Source organism: Zootoca vivipara, chromosome 8 (assembly GCF_965207765.1).
Source record: "Zootoca vivipara chromosome 8, rZooViv2.hap1.1, whole genome shotgun sequence".
In the NCBI taxonomy this organism is placed as follows: Eukaryota; Metazoa; Chordata; class Lepidosauria; order Squamata; family Lacertidae; genus Zootoca; species Zootoca vivipara.
In genome coordinates, this window is record NC_142591.1 from 53,308,889 (window position 1) to 53,328,272 (window position 19,384).

Here is a 19,384-nt window from a genome sequence, read left to right on the forward strand (position 1 = left end):
ACACATGAGGTGTTCATACAGAAGAAAATTAAACAAATAAAATGAAGATTGGAGAGGAGTGGCACTAGGCACATCTTGTCAGATGTTTAATTAGGCAGAAGAAACATCCTAAATTTTAATTGCTTCCCTTTTGGACGTGCTGCGCAATCCAATTTAAATTGTTTCAGTAAGGGCCTTTGAGGTTTCATTTGGACAGAGCAATTCAAAGCGGGTGGGGGAAGGTTAGAGATGCGAGGCGCCCTGTGGTCTTCTTCTAAGGGACTCTAGGACTGCAACCTTAGAAATGACTGGCACATAGAGCACCATCATTTACTAATCAAGTCCATAGTGTCCTGCTGTTTTTACAGGAAAGGTCATAGAAGTTAAATGAGTATGTGTATTAGTTCACATAATTGCCCATTCACTCAGGTTGTTTTCATCTGTTCTGATATTCACTGGGGTTTAATACACTGGGGCAGAGAGGGCAGCGTTTGTGACACTCTCCCTTCTGCAAATATCACAACTCATGTTCACATAGTGTATATATATGATTGCCCTTTAACTAATGTAGTTATGGAAATCACCACATCTCTTTTTCTTTGTCTTCTCAGTCCTCTAAAACTAACAATGGACTCAAAAGTTCCAAAATGGAGCCCACTATTGGCACAATATTAGGTGTATGTGCTCTGAAGATGGTAAACAGGCAGTTTCAGATGTCTTAAAGACTGGCATTCTAACAACACTCACAAACTCTAAATTCATGACAAGGTTAACTGTGTCAACTTAAGACAGGGCTTGATTTTATTCTCGTTAATAATAATAATAATAATAATAATAATAATAATAATAATAATAATTTATTATTTATACCCCGCCCATCTGGCCGGGTTCCCCAGCCACTCTGGGCGGCTTCCAACAAGATATTAAAATACAGAAATCCATCAAACATTAAAAGCTTCCCTTAACAGGGCTGCCTTTAGATGCCTTCTAAAGGTCTGGTAATTGCTGTTCTCTTTGACCTCTGGTGGGAGGGCATTCCACAGGGTGGGTGCCACTACCGAGAAGGCCCTCTGTCTGGTTCCCTGTAACTTGGCTTCTCGTAGCGAGGGAACTGCCAGAAGACCCTCGGCGCTGGACCTCAGTGTCCGGGCAGAACGATGGGGGTGGAGACGCTCCTTCAGGTATTATTAGTTGCTTTATCAGTTCCTTTCTGCTTTTGATTGCATTATTCTTTTAATCACACTGCAACATGTTTGTAAGTTTTCCCCGCTTATACCCTGATGGGTTTTCATCATGCATATAATCATCTGAACTCACACTATTATTTCTCTACTGCCCCTGTATTTAGAACTGTGTTTCACTTAACCTTTGGCACAGTGACATGACAGTTTTGCCTAGTCTTAGTAAGCTTAGCCAATTTCCTCATACCATCTTAGGGTGGTGGCCAACTGGGTGAAACAGGATTAGTGTTGTAAAAGGAACAATGATAATTAAGTAAATACAATTGACAATTGTAAAGGTTATTGTCCTAAAGCTGCACACCCTCAGTGACACACACAGATGCCGTTTCTAAACGGACTTTGGGGTACAGCTGGGAAATGCACCTCTGTTTGCATTCTACCTACAAGGCTGCATTTCTGATTCTTTGTATAATTTTTGAAATCCAGCCAATCCTAAGAACCTCAGAATCCCATCAGCTTCAACTGAAATAATGTCTGCAATCCCATGCACTTTTATTTGGGACCAAATCCCAGTGTATTTAGTACACAACACACAGATGCTTTGAACAAATCCCTCACTTTGGAAATTAAGAACCTAGAAGATAATGTAGCCAAATCTAAAGTTCTTAAAGTTAAAAGATGCTTACTTGTAGCTGTGTAGTGTGTTCCACTATTATGTTTTAACACCTGGTGGTTTTACTCTTTCATTGAATTATTCCAGCATGGAGAAGTGTGCTTGCCAATAGCCACAACAATGGAAGTAGTATTATATAATAAACTTTTTCTGAAGGTTTTAGAATCCAGAGAGAGAGAGAGAGAGAGAGAGAGAGAGAGAGAGAGAGAGAGAGAGAGAGAGAAGCCGTTTTGGTTGTACATCAAAATCAGAATTTAAAGATGGCTCATGTGAGCCATCTAGTGCCAAACATAAAATAGTACAAGGGTGGTTTTTTCCATTAAAAAAAACAACCATCACCCCGCATCATGATGCAATGGGGGGGGGGGAGTGCATGGGCTCACTGAAACAGCTCAGGCCAGAAAAGTAGGAAATCATTGTCATACACAACTAGTATTATTATTATTATTATTATTATTATTTTATTTATACTCCGCCCATCTGGCTAGGTTTCCTCCGCCACTCTAGGCGGCTTCCAACAATTACCAACATATATTAAAATATCACAGATTAAAAACTTCCCTAAACAGGGCTGCCTTTAGATCAGGCATCCCCAACCTTCGGCCCTCCAGATGTTTTGGACTACAATTCCCATCATCCCTGACCACTGGTCCTGTTAGCTAGGGATCATGGGAATTGTAGGCCAAAACATCTGGAGGGCCGCAGTTTGTGGGTGCCTGCTTTAGATGTTTTCTAAATGTCAGTTAGTTGTTCATCTCCCTGACCTCCGATGGAAGGGCGTTCCACAGGGCGGGAGCCACTACCGAGATGTGCTAGTAGTCACATTGTTCTGAACTAGCAATGACCTAGTTCTGCACCAATCTGTTATGCATGTGAACTGAGGTCATACTTTACCTCTGGCCTGCAGAAATGCATAGCATTTCAAGCTCCAAATCTTTGATAGGAAATTTGCACAATTAAGGAAGTAAATGAAATATTGGCATACAAGCACCTAGACAAGATGTGTTTGCGCTTCCTTGGAGGTAGTCCGTTCTCAGTCCAAGGAAAAGCAAACCTTTCCCAAAGGGGCCTGGAGCACAACTCTTCAAAGCCTTTATTTTCTCTCTATGGAAGTCTGCTGATGTCAAAGTGCTGTCTCCTCTGACTTCCATGGAGGGGGGGGGGTAATCTGCCCCTCCAAAAATGCCTGCTGGATAAGTTCACCCCTTGCCAAGGAGTGTGTTACCCCAATACTTCTCAATGGAGAAGCTGCTTCTCCCCACCATTTTCAGGGATACCTTTCTAAATTCTGCCCCAAGGAAGTTGGAGGCAGTACTGTCTCCATTGACATACATGGGGACAGAAAGCTAAAGTGAGACTCTGCCTGTGTCTTGAGTCAAGGCGGTCCTTGACTAAAGGGGACTTGCATGAAGCAACTTCCTGTCTGAAACAGTCAGTCATAACCACCCTCTACCTCACTCACCCATTGTTATAGCTCTGGGAGCAGTGTAACTCCCCACTAATATAGACCTAGTTAGAGGAGCTGTTGCTACCCAAGAAGAGATACTAAAGATAAGTAGCTCTCAGCACAGTGATAAATGCCGTTCTTGAAAGTTTGAGAGGAAGCTGGCAACCCCTGCCCTCCCCATCTTCCCTTTCATAGTGAAAATTATCCATATGGTAAAGATGCTTGATATGAATTACTACCAGCAAGCACTACTTAGTCTGTAGTATTTGCCTTTATTCAACAGCAGGAAGGGTTTGAATAGGAAGTAAGAAGGGCACTTGCTTGGTTTCAAATGGATAGTTTTAATCTCACTATTTAACAGGTTTTTTTTTAAAAAAAAAGACAAATATATCCACATTCATTTTTATTACTTTACATTAAGTTCAATTTTGAGCCCACCCTATGTGTATATTATCATTTAAACAATCTAAAGGCAAACAGGTATAGGAAAAGTGCAAGGATAAAACATAATCAAAGAGAGAAATAAATAGTCCTATGACTGGTAAAGTCTCATCTGGAATTCACTTCTGGTTGAACATCCCAAAGTCCAAAGGTTGGGAGTATGTCCACGCCTGCCACATTCAGTTATGGTGAAGGCTAAAAAATGTGCCTCATTCAAGCACAGAGCTTTCTCTTCACACAGGCTATGGTGGGAAACACATGCTCTTGTGGCCATTTGGATCTCGGGCAGAGGCCCAACCATCTCCAAGAACAAAATGGCTTGCATCAGGCTTTTCAGCAAAATGGGGCTCAAGACGATGCAGGGAGCAGAAAGTCCATGTGCGTTTCAGGTAAGAATTCAGGCTTCCAAGCTGGCAAATTGCTTCTGGTGTATGAAAATCCTATCTGTGATATTACCGTTCAAAAAACGTCACCTTGGAATGTTTAATCACATTGCTTAATATACATATACAGTCGATTGAAATGTAAAATTACAGCTAATAGCACCTGAGCTGCCATCCAAGCAAGAGACATCTGTCATTCAAATATGCATGCAATTCTATGTGAACAAACCCAGCTGCTCTGCAGAAAACTCTTAGGTCTCAATGTGACATGTCACCATCTTATATGAGGTGTGTTGACCTTAGATGATGAGGTATTCCCTATGTGACTTCAAAACTGGCACCAACCACCTGCAGGTTTTTGTAATGAAAACAATGTTTATTTTTTTTAAAAAAAAATCTGATGGGGAAGATGCCACCTTTTATCTGATCAAGTACTGTATTAATATAACTAGTCTCATTGTATTAAAGGCTGTTCTCAGCTGAAAGTAGGCCTCGGTGAACTCGACAGTGCTAGCTTTTGAGTAGACATATGCAGGATTACATTAATTTAGGCAGTTACAGGTAGGTAGCCGTGTTGGTCTGACGTAGTTGAAACAAAATTAAAAAAAATCCTTCCAGTAGCACCTTAGAGACCAACTAAATTTGTCATTGGTGTGAGCTTTCATGTGCATGCACACTTCAGATATCTGAAGAAGTGGACTGCAAGAAGATCAAACCTATCCATTCTGAAGGAAATCAGTCCTGAGTGCTCGCTGGAAGGACAGATCCTGAAACTGGGGCTCCAATACTTTGGCCACCTCATGAGAAGACTCCCTGGAAAAAGACCCTGATGTTGGGAAAGATGGAGGGCACAAGGAGAAGGGGACGACAGAGGACGAGATGGCTGGACAGTGTTCTCGAAGCTACCAACATGAGTCTGACCAAACTGCAGGAGGCAGTAGAAGACAGGGGTGCCTGGCGTGCTCTGGTCCATGGGGTCACGAAGAGTCGGACACGACTAAACAACAAAGGTGCTACTGGAAGGAATTTTATTTTATTAACTTAGGCAGTTGTACTTAGCACCAGCGCCTAGACTACACAGAACTGACATAGATCCCATCACATTAAGGTTGGAGAGGCAGCACAGGACCAAATTTGTACAGAAGGCAGTTGGGTAGAAGTGGAGCATAGAAGGGCAGGCATAATAATACCAACAAGGCCTGGTGTAAAGGGCCTCTACAGCAATGGTGACACTATGTCCCAGTGTGCAGAGGAATTGTGAGGCATTTTAAATTTAAACTTTTACTGAAATTTAATCCCAGAGGGTGGGGTTCTGGTTTCAATTTGTTCTGAATTGCTGCTGTATTTTTTATTGTCCTGTAGTTTTTTTATTGCTGTTTTAATGTATTAAGTTGTTGTTACTTTTTGTCATACACTAGCTTGGAATGCTACATCAAAGGCTGTATAAAAATCCTTTAAATGAATGTGGCAGGGACCTGTTCAGTGGGAACCCCAAGGCTCAAAGGCTCAAGTTCTCTGAAGGAAGAACATGAAATAAAACATTTGGTTTTTTAAAAAAAGATAACGTTCAGGGAACATTCAGATTGTTTCCTCAAGCAGACCTTAAGAAGGGAAATGGGAGAGGAGGTATCTTGATCCCTGGCGTGGGTGAGTGTGTCTGATCCAGACCTGGAAAAGCAGCATGATTTAAAACACAAAGAGAAAGTTAAGGAAGAGACCACAGGAGATTAGTCTATGCTGAATTTGGGGAGCCGGGAGAAAAGGAAAGACAAAAAAGGAATCCTTTATGTACTTTCAAGGGGAATCCTGTCCTTTATCAAAAGGTTGATTAGCTGCACATGTTTATATCAAACCAGTAATAATACAGTTTAATATGAACAGAAATAATTCTCTGATCATAGATAAACATTCATTTGCTTCAAGTCACATGAAGACTGGCATCTTCAATATTTTCCAATAAATAAGGTTTTAAAATTCACACTGGTGCACGAAAAGAGGACGTAACATTTCTCCGTCATGTGGATTAAAAAGTGCTAGCAGTTACAATTACAAGACCTGTCTGCAAACAAGCTTAGAGCATTTACCACGCAGCAATGCCGTACATATGGTGAGGAAGAGGGCCTGGAGTTTCATGGTGTCTGAGAGGGGGGATAGAGTCCTAATAAGTTGCACAAAACTTGTGTAGGGGTTGAAACTGTTGTCCTCACACTGAATTACAAATTTGAGACACATGGACTTCAATGAGGTTTTCAAAGGGGTTCTTGTCGGCTGATTGTTCCACAGCAGAACAAAAAAAAGTGCAATTCGACAGAGGACTGGAAAAAATAATTCAGAAGGAGCTGTAAACAGTCTTGTCACCTTGGCTCTTCATAATTCAATGCGTTACGTAGTTTAATCCTGAAAGATGCCTCAGCTACATCATTTCTAAGACCGTCTCTCCCCTATCTCTGGCTGGAAATTTAATCAAAGAAATAAGCTTGATCAAAGGAGGAAAATGGCCCCGTGAAAACGGGGTTAAAATTATAGATCAGTGCATTGGTCTCCTCACTTTTGTTGGGAAAACGATGGTTGCTCTTCCGGGCTGCAAAACATTGGAGAAATACCCATGTTATCAATTGTAAAAGAACAAATTTTGTCAAATGCATTTTAACAATGCTAGACTAAATGCAAGACTCGGGGTCACACAGGGAATTAATGGTCTCCTCAGAGGCACTTGCGGGAAGTGCCAGCCTCTCCTAGAAGACAAACCCCCCTCCCACTTTTAGTCGCTAATACTTTTCTTAAAGGGACACGGGTGGCACTGTGGTGTAAACCACTGAGCCTAGGGCTTGCCAATCGGAAGGTCGGCGGTTTGAATCCCCGCAACGGGGTGAGCTCCCATTGCTCGGTCCCAGTTCCTGCCAACCTAGCAGTTCGAAAGCACGTCAAAGTGAAAGTAGATAAACAGGTACCGCTCTGGCAGGGAGGTAAATTGCGTTTAGTCATGCCGGCCACATGACCCAGAAAAACTCTCTGCGGACAAACGCCGGCTCCCTTGGCCGCTAAAGCGAGATGAGCATCGCAACCCCAGAGTCGTTTGCGACTGGACTTAATTGTCAGGGGCCCTTTACCTTTTTTCCCTTCAAAAATGAACATTCTGCTACACAAGTGCACATAGGATGTATGTTCTGCTGAAATCAACCTTAAAAAATTAGTCTAGAGCAAGATGTTAGGCAGCCACAAGACAATAGTTGAGCTTTGCCAAAAAAATATTCCAATATCATTTGTGTCAAGAGGACTACTCTAGGGTAGGGCTGCCATATGTCCCCAGACACTTTTACCAATTTTCAGAAATTCCACCCTGACACTCTCTTCAACAGACAAATCCCGGATATGTCCAGACATCCTAGATCTATGGTAGCCCTATGCCAGTGTAGTCCTCTTGACACCAATAATATTGGGATGCCACAAGCAGTTTGAGTACTGCAACTTCCAATAACCAGCCATCCAGACCAATTTTTTGGCATTTATTAACTTGAACGGCCACCCTATTAACTTATGTTCTGTGGGTAGCTCACAAAGTTGGCCAGAAAAAGAACAAAAACAATGAAAGCAGCATTCATTTTTTGTTCTTTTTCTGGCCTATATACAGGAAAACACAAATCATAAAGACTAAGAGGCACTGTAAACATTCAAGTTGTTTAAAAAGGCCTGGGTAATTAAAAGAAAGAGATGGTAAGGATGGCACCAAGCAAGCTTTTCTGGGGATGTTATTCTAAAACCAGCACGTCAAGAGCAAGACAACTCTAGAAGATGCCTGCCTTACTTTACTACTAATCTCAAAAATTCTACAGTTCCTTTGACTAGGTCTCTCTGCTCAATGGTTAAGATCAGGCATCCCCAAACTGCGGCCCTCCAGATGTTTTGGCCTACAACTCCCATGATCCCTAGCTAACAGGACCAGTGGCCAGGGATGATGGGAATTGTAGTCCAAAACATCTGGAGGGCCAAAGTTTGGGGATGCCTGGTTAAGATCAAAACATTAAGGACTGCATTCAGTGAAGTTCTGTTGGTGCAAGGACACCTGTCTGTGCAACAGAACTTACCTGCTCACTTTCTCAACCCTCCCCACTCTGCCTAAGCTGAGCTGGGGTTCCCCTGACCAGGGAGAGGGAAGTCCAGCAAGCAAGTGGAGAACAGGACTTCATGGGATATTGCCCTCAGCATTGTGTGGATAAAAGCTGGCACTGTTTTGTCTAACTTTTCTTTAATCTGAATATGTGGTTGCACTGCCACTAACTATTGCCATTTATATTTCCACAGTTTAGCTGTAAGAAAAAGGTGCCACTTAACATACAAGCTTTTCTCCTTTCAGGTGAAATTTCACAACTGCCATCTACAAACTTTTAATACCTTCGCTGACTAAGAAGTCAGCTATGTAGTATGTGACTTTTACAGCTGCCTGGGAATGTGGAATGCCTGTCGAGTTCTTCCATTCATATGGGTTTTTCTCTGGATGCCACTGGACGCCGTACACAGGGTATCTGTGAGCTAGAAAATAACCAATTGGTTTCCATCAACTCACGCACATAAGACAAGAAGTTTCTCTTTAAAAGTTTGGATGCCGGATTTATAGTTCTAACCAAGATTTTCCAACAAAGGAATTTCACACAAAATATTACCATTAATAACAAGCATCTGTATATAGAGCTTGGGATGTGTCCAAAACACTTTGCGGACATTATCCTTGCATGCTTCCCAAGACAGATGGATGCCAACCAACAACCTTACAAGCTCCAAGGTAGGTCAGGGCTATTACCTCCATTTTCCAGGTGGAGGCACTGAGACAGAATGGCTAGCCACCCAGTGAGTTCGGTGTGGCAGAGGCAATATTCAGGCCCAGAGGGAGAGAAGGGTAGAACTGATGGAGCAATGAAAGGAGGAGGAGAAGGAAAGTCCTCTAGTCTGTAAGCCGACGGTTCAGATCTCTGGCAAGACTAACATGTCACATACATAGACACACCCCAGCAACCCACTGGGAAGCTTTTAATGTTTAATAAATTATTGTATTTTAATATTTCTGTTGGAAGTCGCCCAGAGTGGTTGGGGAAACCCAGCCAGATGGGCAGGGTATAAATAATAAATTATTATTATTATTATTATTATTATTATTATTATTATTATTATTGGGCTAGGAGGGAGGAGAAAGGTAGCCCTACTCACTGCCAGCACCAGCCCTGCCCACCATCAGCATGCAGCCCCAGGAATGCTGCCCTCAGCAGAAAAGGCTTCTGCACATCTGATTTACATTACCTTCCATGGTAGATATGAAGTCCACGTTGTTATGAACATTAGTTGTCAAGATCTTATAGAAGTTGCGCAACTTTTCATTATTTGTAAAATTCTGTAAGAGAAAGGGTTTATTATTATTATTATTCCAAAATATTCTTTTAGATGGGGCACTTTTACTCTTCTACTAATCCTTCTCCTATTAACATGTCCATCTGTCCTGCTGCTATTCTTTTTTAAGAAAAAAAATCCAGATGCATCAGTGCGTTTACTTTGAAGTGAGAATCACAGGTTTCACTCAGCAAAACACATTGTCATCATTTGCATCTGTCCTGCTGCTATTATTTACACCTTATCTATCAAACCTTTGCATGTTGCTTCGTGAGGTCATAGTTGTAGAAGGCAGTTTGATATATTTTAAATCATGGGTAGGCAAAATTAAGGCCCAGGGGCCGGATCCGGCCCTATCGCCTTCTAAATCCGGCCCACGGACGGTCCGGGAATCAGCGTGTTTTTACATGAGTAGAATGTGTCCTTTCATTTAAAATGCATCTCTGGGTTATTTGTGGGCCATAGGAATTCATTCATTTCTCCCCCAAAATATAGTCCGCCCCCCCCACAAGGTCTGAGGGACAGTGGACCGGCCCCCTGCTGAAAAAGTTTGCTGACCCCTATTTTAAATTAATGCTTTACATGCAATCTTTAAAAGTACCTGCACGGAAAGGCTCCAGAAGTGGAAGTTTGATGTCAAGGGTTCAGAAGCCATCATTTGTAACAAATCAGCAGGAAAATTCTGGAATATTCCGCTGTTTTTGCCATCTTATACCAAAAAAAAAAAAAGGCAAGAAGAGTTAACATTACTACCTGCAGCGTGCCCACTTGTTTAAAGCCTGCCTGATCTGCTCAGGTAGTGCTTAGAAAAGCTGAACTGATGTCAGATCACACACACACACCAGTCAACAGCAGATACCACATTGGTGGTTGGTCTAGATGTCCTTTGGGGTACCTTCCAACTTTACAATTCTATGGTCCTATGATACTGGTGTTTATTTTGTCAGTCTGCATTTCTTAGTGCAGAAAGTATCAATCTGATTTGTAGAGATCTTTCCTATTCTACTTAATTCAAGAGGGTCCTGGAAGCTTCTCTGTGTGAAAGAAACAAGAAGAAGGTTCCTGATGTTCCTTCAGAGACGCCGAGTACTGCTGGCTTAAACTGGTTCTGTTATCTCTTCTGTCAATGTCATGTTGACTATAAAAGTAAGGCCAGAAGGAAGCGTGGGTTTTGCTTTTCCCTTTCTTTCTCTTTTCCTTCTGGTGTGTTGCTCTGTATATAGTGTTAAGGTTTAGACTTATTACGAGTTACTGTAAATTTAAGTTAAGTCTGCTCCAACTGGATTTCTTATGGACAGTGCCAATCCTGGTTGTATTGGATTTGTGACCATTATGCTCATTTGCCTTCAGTAGCAGTAAAGCTCTGCTGGATTGCCTCCGGTCTATTTTTTAGGAATCCTGCAACGTGTTTAAGTTTTTACTCTGCTGACTATAAATTGGAATCTACTCTGGATCAATACGGAGAAATTTTTCCACGACATATTTTGCTTTAGGAGGCTTAGTTTGGTCAGTATCGAGTAAACGTCCAGATTTAATGCAAAATACATTGCTTTTGTTAAATGAGCTACCATAGCCGCTGGAGGGCCATGAAAAATTGTGTCCCGGGCTTTTTATACTTATCTACCCATGTATTATCTGGAACCAAAGTGGTAAATTGGTTGCCAAATGTGAAATATTTTGACATTATTTTCAACTCTCCCTCCCCACTATATAGAACCCTTTATCAAAGTGTAAATCATAAAACAAACTTCATGAAAAAAAAACCTCTGTTAGCATCGTGTTGAACCAAAGGTGAATTGTTCAAGAAACTTTGCTAACTCCATCTTGGTAGTCAAGATAACGCCACAATTAATTGGCTGTTGTTGCAGCAACAAGCTCATAACAGTCAAACCTCGGATCCCGAACGCCTCTGTTTTGGAACATTGCAGCTCCCGAACGCCGAAAACCCGGAAGGAAATGCTCCGGTTTTCAATACTGTATTCAGAAGTGTCCTCTGAGTCATATTCACTTTATTGGAATGTATTATGACGCATAGATTCAGGATTAACTCAACAAGATGACAAACCACCTATTAATTGCTGGAAGAAGAGCCACACCAGGATTTGGCTTAGGACCTTTCGGTGACACAGACGCTTATATAAGAACATCAGCCCAGCGTGTTTTCCTGCATTGGCCAATCAGATGCTTCTGGGAATCCCACAAGTAGGGCACTGATGGCAACAGCCCTCCCGCTATTGTTCTCCAGGAACAGGAATTCAGAGGCACGCTACCTCCAAACCTGGAGGTGGCACAGCATATAGTCATCAGGGCCAGTAGCCATTTCCTTATTAACACATTACTGCAATCCAGCATCAGCCATACTGTATCCCATTTGCAATTAATGGAGGTGGGTTAACCATGCTGCATTGCTGCAAGGAAAGAACTGTGTTTGTTTGTTTTTAGTAGCAGGGGCAGGAAGGGGTATCGTACTGGGCTCCAGGACAGAGGAGAATAACCACTCAGGCTTCAAATAAACACACAAACCCCTGTGTTGCAAAAAGTACGTCAACAATATCTAAGGCAACACGATGACCATAAACAATATACAATAGGGGAAAATTTTATGGAATGTCTTCAAAACATCAAAAGAAATAAACTGAAATCTTTGAAAGTTTCTGTAAGCCTGAAAGTCTTTAAATGAAGCACAGCGCCAGACTTTGTCCGGTGGAAAACAAGCTATGAAGCTTTGTGTAATCAGGAAATATGATGTCCAACATTGCAACACTGAACAGTGATTCCGGATAATGGCTACTGTTTCGTAGAATTCTTCACCAGTGCAGTGGAAGGATATAGAATTGCTTCATTAACACATTAAGTAGCAGTGACTACATAATTACATGAGCACTGTTCCTTAGCATTTGTCATTTTCATTTATATCTATTCGGAAAAAAGATGTGTTACAGAGACTTTCAAAGATTTCAGTTTATTTCTTTTGATGTTTTGAAGATATTCCATAAAAATTTTCATATTGTATATTGTTTATGGTCATTGTGTTGCCTTAGATATTGTTGACATTCAAATAAACACAGGCTGAAAAATGGTGGGGAATGCTCAGCATCTAAATGTTGTTTTCTTAAGGCAATTAAAAACAATAAGGCTTTTCAGAAATTCATAATCATTCCTCTAATCACTGACAGCATTACAGGCACTGTCCACAACACTTGCACCCTCTTGCGCTTTGCAATAATCAGAACTCTAATAGAAGCACCACTTTTCAGCAAAAAAAAGGAAAGAAGTTGCAATCTGAAGGTTAGAAAAAAGCAATATTCCTTCCTTAAAATGCAAGAGTTTAAGGGCGTTCTTTTTGTGGTCAACGTGTAGGAGCTATGGGTTTAACCATACCAATACCGTTCTGGAAAAACCCTCACTGCCTGCTAATTTCCGGCTTTGCATAATGATTGCTGACTTCCTGCTTTGAAGGAAGACGATCCACCCACTATGTAACAGTGCTAACAAAAGCGGTGCTGCCATGAGAAAATTAAAAATGAAAAAGACTGCAGTGTTTAAATCATTTTCCCCCTAATATTTGGACATTTTGCTTATAACTAGATACAGGTGTGACCTGTAGCATTCCGGATAAAGAGCCCTCCCTCCCAGTTCACTGTAATTTTAAAACATAGACTCAAGAAGTAACAGCATTGCACACATTATGAAACCCTAAATTTTGACTGCTGCTCTAAACAGCTAGCAAGGGTCATCATTAGCTCTACGGAGACAGAGCCATTTCTCTGCTGTTTGGGCCATCAGTGGCTCCATCTCCAGCAGTGGAGAACTTGTGGCCTCTCAAGTGTTGTCAAACTCCCACCAGCCCCAGACAGCATGTCTAACAGCCAGATATTATGGGAGCTGTAGTTCAGCAACATCCAGAAGGCCACAAGTTCCCGACCCTTTTCCCGTCCTTTTCTTAAAGTCCCCTAAAACTCATTATACAGCACAGCCAAACCAACAGCAACAGTCTGCTCCAGCAGAGTTCATGGAGCCAGACTACAATACCAAAGAAGGGACTCTTGCACCAGACCCTGTATTCTGCTACTGATCCCCAGCGCAGCACAGTATCAGGCCTCTCAAACTTATGAGATAGAAGACTAAACATCTCCAGGACCTCAGAGCTCAGTGCATTCTCATGGTCATTATTTCACTTTGACTCACAGAATTTATTATCACCGACCCCCACAGTCTTAAGTCTTCTGTGAACTGAAACTCAGAGTTTTTACCTGGAGTAAAGTTCAGCGGCAATGCAAGGCCATCCGTATTAGTCCAGGTGAGCAGATCTTCCCCGCAAGTGAGAACGCTAAGCAGCTGGTGTCCCAGGCATGTCCCCCATACAGGAAAATAGTCCCCTCTATCATTAGCCTGGAAACAACAAGAAGGGGGGGAATGAATCAATAGCTACAGATCCTAGACACTTATATTCCCCATTATTTAACTACCTAGGAAGATAGCAGGAAAGTTTCTAAGATTTCCTAATGTGTCCCCAGGCCTCAAAGGGGTTGGGGACTCCCTATATACATCACCAGGATAGATCCACTTTATATATCGGAGAGGCTGGGGCAACTCAGTTGGTAGAGCATGAGGCTCTTAATCTCAAGGTTGTGGGTTCAAGCCCATGTTGGGCAAAAGATTCCTGCATTGCCAGGGGTTGGACTAGATGATCCTTGAGGTCCCTTCCAACTTTATGATTCTATTTGCATCTTACATCCCAAAATCATGCACATAAAGATAAGGCAGAGTTGTATGACTGCCCACATGCCAGCTAAAAAGGTGTGGAAATAAGAGGCACCAACAATTGTCATTCCTCAACACTGCCAGCGTCCCAATGCAGAAATATTGGCATGCTCAAATATTTACCTCTAGTGCTTTATTGTAGAATATCTTTGCAACTCTGGCAAATTCAGAAGTCTCAAGGCTAACACCGCCTCCGGGATAGAGAATCCTAAGCCAACAAAATGACAACACTTTCGTCAGCAGCAATGAACTGACGATTGGTCACACAAAGGTAACATGAATAAACCTGGATTGTAATCACGGAAGGATCTGCAATACAATCTTTAAAGAAAAAGGTGACATATTCAAGTACTATAAGCAAGGGTTGTTTAAACAGTCATCGTGGAACATGGTGGGAAGAGCAGGAAGATAGTAGTCGGAAATCAAAACCTCAATTTCAAAGTGGTACCTGATGCCAATTCCATTATTGCATGAGCATTTTCCCATAACCACATTTGTTTTTCAAATGGTTGTTACCTGTCATGAGATCACTGATGATGAAAGGTGGGTTGGAAATTGTGTAAATAAAAAAATAAAAATCAAGTGGCTAGCAGCTGTGAAAGCCAAATCAGCTCAAATAAATTTGTGTGGAATATATAGGCAAATATGCACTTTTAATTACAGGAAATATCTCCCAGGATTCTGTTTAATATGCCTTTTGACAAGAAACCAATGTTAAATGTATCTGCTTTGCCTGCCACACTAAAGATTTGTTCTGTTTGTTTTCATTTCAGCTGGTCTCTTATTCTGGTACTGACAGCCCCACATTTCTGCTAGGAAATGCTCAGAACTGCATGCTCAGGTTATAGAATACTGTACACAGAATTATCAACAAGCAGAGCAAATCAAATGAAAAGCCACCATTACAGTACACTATTATTGTGACATCTTTTTCATTGCAGCCATACCTCATGTTATGCCTGCTTCAGGTTATGTGTTTTCGGTTTGCAGACCACGGGAAACCCGGAAGTAGCAGAACGGGTTACTTCCAGGTTTCGCCGCTCGCGCATGCGCAGAAGTGCTAAATCGCACCTCGCACATGCACAGCGCTTCAGCTTGCGAATGCTGCGGGTTGCGGACGTGCCTCTGTCATGGATTATGTCTGCAACCCGAGGTTCTATTAACTTCTGTAACACTTTGTATATTGCAATGTACTTTACAAACCTTATCATCTTCCCAACAGCCTTTCAAGGTAAACTGCTGAGCAACAGACACCCAATGAGATTCAAGGCCTGATAGAAATTGGAACCCGAGTCTCTGATATCGTCTCAGTTGCCTAATACTCCTTCCACTTCACTGCTCTACACTTTTACTACCAATAGCAACAAAACAGATGTTCATTAGGATGCTTACCCATTGACAGAATTGAAAATCTTATCATATTCTTCATCTGAACGATTCAGTCTGGAGAAATTAAAATGAAACGAAAAGTTGCATTAGAAGTGTATAGCTTCCCTGCATCAGTTTAGAACAGTTTTTTAGCACAGTAACTAAAAGGTTAACGCCAATTTTCTGTGCTACAATTGAAATTCATGTTAAGTCAGTTCATAGTTCAGACTTCCTGGAAAGTCACATTAATCAGTCACATCTATGTCCTCTAAGCACCTCAAGGCAGCATGCACATTTCCCCTAATCTTCACAACGACTTTGCAAAGCAGGTTAAGGTGACAGGTTGTGGCTGGTCACCCGGTGAACTTCATGGCTAAGCAGAATTTTGAACCTGGGTCTTCCCAGTCCTGGTCTAACTCTCGCACCGCTGCAGTGCAATTGCTTCACAAATACACCCATACTGAAGAGTGCTAATCTGCTTCTACCCTAAAGACTGGCCAATATCGTCCTGAGAAAAATTCTACTTTGCACTGCAGAATGTGAGCACATTATTCACACAAGCTTACCTGATTGGTACTACCCGGGCTCCAGCAGATTCAATAAACTTCACATATGAAGCCCCAATGTAAGAACTTCCAAATTTTTGGAAACTTTTAAAGTCAGTTTCCTGTGCTAATATTCCTAGAAAGATCCAGAGTAAAAAAGTTAGGCATCAGCGAGGTCACAGAAAAAACTGAGATGCCGCTGATAAACTAGCAGTAGGTGGGGTATGGTGATTAATGTAATATTATCTATATTTGAATCCAAGAAAGAACATGGTGTCCAATATAACATCACAATCACAATCCAGCAGCAGCAACAGCAGGGCAATCACTTGTTCAGATGGTGTTAAACACAACTATATTTAAGACTGGTTTGCATGTTGCTCATTTTGTACTCAGAAAGCATTTATGTGAAAGCAAAGTGAAAGCAGGAGTAGATTGCTTTTGTAAACTCCTTTGGGGGGTTGTTTTTGTTTTTTACAAGCAAACAGTATAGAAATTATATGATATAAATAAATTACATATATGAAAGTTGCATGTATGTCTCACTACGTGTTTGAGGAAGTACACTGAAAATCTGTGATCATCAGACATGACTGTCTACAAATGGATTTCATGCTACGCTTAAATACTTTCTATATGAAATATGGAATAGCCTAAAAGTCAAAGGCCTGACATATCATCATGAAAGCAAATTTTCCATACCATATGTTAAAGTACCTACATTATCCTTTTAAAACTGACTTGTAGAAATACAATACAGTACTTTTGACCCCTTGAGTGCTTCACAATTTGACACACACAGACAAGCTCCAGCAAGCATCACACTCTCTATATCAAAAATATGTTGTTGTTTTTTTAAAGGAGTTTAGAACCAGCTTTCCAAAAGTTCACAACCCAGGCATAGCAGAACATAATACAAAGATGATACAGGTAAGTTATGCAATGCTGTCACAAGACCCATTGCACCACAATTTGGGGTGGGTTTGAGGCATTCAAGGTTGCCAGCTCATCAACTTGGTGTTGAACAAGCACTTCTTCTTTTGGAATCCAACAACAAAATGAGGAGGAGGAGGAGAAGGTGTGTGTGTGTTTTACAGAAAGCTTAGAAAGAAGAACTTTATAAATTTATGGCTAGTCACACACACTCCAAAAATTACTGTTACTGACATAGTTCCCATCAGGGAGTATAGAACAGGAATGGGAAGACTAAGTTTGTTAGATCTACTTTGCTTTTTGCTAGAATCCCTAGATATACGACAGAGCAGATCTGCGCCTAAAGTCAGGCACAGAAGACTTTGAATGAGTGCTCAGGGTGCCTCCAGTAACATTCTAAGCCCAGGAATTTGTTCTAAGTACCAGAACTCCCCCTGATTAGCTTCCTACTTTTCAGCAAAAGTCAATCTGTTCCTATTGTAAAACAACTGAGGAGTCAGAAATCCTTACCAATCTACTTACTGCAAATCTTCCATAGATCTGCTATATACCCTCTGCCAACAACCCAACACAAATCAAAATAAATAAAAGTCGCTAAAAGGTGAGTTTTCAGCACACACTTTGCTTAGTCCAAAACATCTGGAGGACAGCCAATTGGGAAAGGTCAGTGAAAGACAGTTAGCCTCTTTCAGAAATGGCATTCTTAGTGTTGTTTCAAGATTTCTACAGAGGTACATTTCCCCCAATAACAGGTGATGTCTGGGTGAATGTGTTGTCTTTCACTACTTGCACAGATAGGCTAAAATCATTATTACATCAATCTAATTAATTCACTGGGGTGGTTTACTTCCAAGTAAACATACCTATAGGAACAGGTTGTCAACCACGGATACACATGAATTCTTGTATCCCTTGAAATGAAGACGCTGAAAATGGCAAGGGGAAAACAAGTATTCCAGAAGCTTCAGTTGCCCCAGACACTTGAAAGATGCCATGTTTGCTTGCTTGTTTTAATCTACCAGTTGCACCGTCTCGCCAGTGACAGGTGAATACTGATACGGTAGATCTCGAACCAACTACGGTATGACAAGGAGGCACCTTGCGGATCTTCCTACTCAAGCCTAGGTCATTTGCTTGGAAAGTAGCACTGCATTTAAGAGCAGGGATTCACGGAAGACTTCATCTGAAACAACTGGGGTGATAAGAATCAAGTGCGAAAGAGCCACCTGGTGTCGCAAATAATCCCCTTGGGTGATCCCAGTGCAAGCTTAATATTATTATTTTTTTAAAGCAGAAGTTGGGTGGTCATCTGTCATTCATGCTTTAGTTGGTCCCTTCCAACTCTTCAATTCTACGATTTAAACTTTGCCCGACCCACCGAGCTAAAGGAGGGAAGAGAGACTTTTTGCATTTCTTTTATTTCCTCTCTCTCTCTCTCTCTCTCTCTCTCTCTCTCTCTCTCTCTCTCTCTCTCTCTCTCTCTCTCTCTCTCTCTCTCCCCCCCCTCCACGTTCCTTGGCAACAGGACTCTTTCTCTGGCTCTTTGGAGAATCCCGGGGATCCCCCGTTACAGGCGCAGCGCGCGGCGACTCACCGATGATGGGTCTCTGGTTCGCGCCCCGCAGCGAGAAGGGCAGCGCGGCGCCGCAGAAGAGGCCCAGGAGGCAGCAGGCCCCCAGCGCGCGCCCGAGTCCCACCCAGCTCGCCATGGCCGCCCGCAGCGTTCGGCGACCCGAGCCAGGCTCCGCGTCTTATGGCGCGCGCTTCTGCCGGCGCCGAGCGGCTTTGCAACGCCGTCCAATCAGGGCGCATCTCGGCCGGGCGGCCGCGGCATTCTGGGAAATGTAGTCCTCGAGCAGCCGCGGCATTCCGGGAAGGCGCGCTTCTTCGCCGCTGCGCCTTTTCTTCCTCGTTCCTTCTTTGCCGGCAACGCAAAAAGAGGCGGAGGAGGAAAAGCTGCTGGAAATGCCTGCGTGGGAATCGGTGCGCGCGGGAGATTTAGGCCGGGTGGGGTTGTTGGAGTTTATTTTGTTTTGTTTATGTCGATCTTGCTGTTCGTTATATTATACATGTACTACTCTTTATAGATTTCGTTAAAACTTGTGTGGGGATTGCTTAATTTCGTTGTGGGCGCTTTGATACGGTTTAAAATTATGATGAGTGTATTTTGGTAATTATGTAAATAATGCCATGTAGTAAGGCGCCTTGAGCATGCTTTTTAACTATGGAAAGGCAGCATGCAAATGACGATATCCGGGGAGGTTTCTAGGCAGCCAGTAAGACAATCACGT

General features: G+C 42.1%; 1 protein-coding gene across 2 annotated transcripts; it reads right to left on the reverse strand.

Annotated features, from left to right (window-relative positions):
• Positions 1–3,601: 3,601 nt before the first annotated feature.
• On the reverse strand, positions 3,602–18,920 carry GGH (gamma-glutamyl hydrolase). Of its 2 annotated transcripts, XM_035125607.3 has the most exons (9): positions 18,688–18,839; positions 16,182–16,296; positions 15,640–15,690; positions 14,371–14,455; positions 13,737–13,875; positions 10,085–10,191; positions 9,397–9,487; positions 8,497–8,634; positions 3,602–6,685 (listed from the first exon to the last, which is right to left on the reverse strand). In XM_035125607.3, exons 1-9 carry the CDS (start codon positions 18,800–18,802, stop codon positions 6,564–6,566), a joined length of 963 nt encoding a protein of 320 aa, XP_034981498.1. In that variant the 5' UTR covers positions 18,803–18,839; the 3' UTR covers positions 3,602–6,563. The 2 variants fall into 2 exon arrangements, with proteins under 2 accessions (XP_034981498.1, XP_088532442.1); XM_088676316.1 differs by lacking the exon at positions 16,182–16,296 and having other exon boundaries at positions 18,688–18,920.
• Positions 18,921–19,384: the final 464 nt, after the last annotated feature.

What these genes read in the sequence shown, in the direction of transcription:
- GGH (XM_035125607.3), bottom strand. Translation starts at nt 18,802, where the DNA reads ATGGCGAGCTGGGTGGGACTCGGGCGCGCGCTGGGGGCCTGCTGCCTC. An exon ending in GCCGCTGAACTTTACTCCAG is followed by an intron (nt 10,192 to 13,736) that starts GTAAAAACTCTG and finishes TTTTGGTATAAG; the next exon opens with ATGGCAAAAACAGCGGAATA. An exon ending in CTTCATATCTACCATGGAAG is followed by an intron (nt 8,635 to 9,396) that starts GTAATGTAAATC and finishes GTTATTTTCTAG; the next exon opens with CTCACAGATACCCTGTGTAC.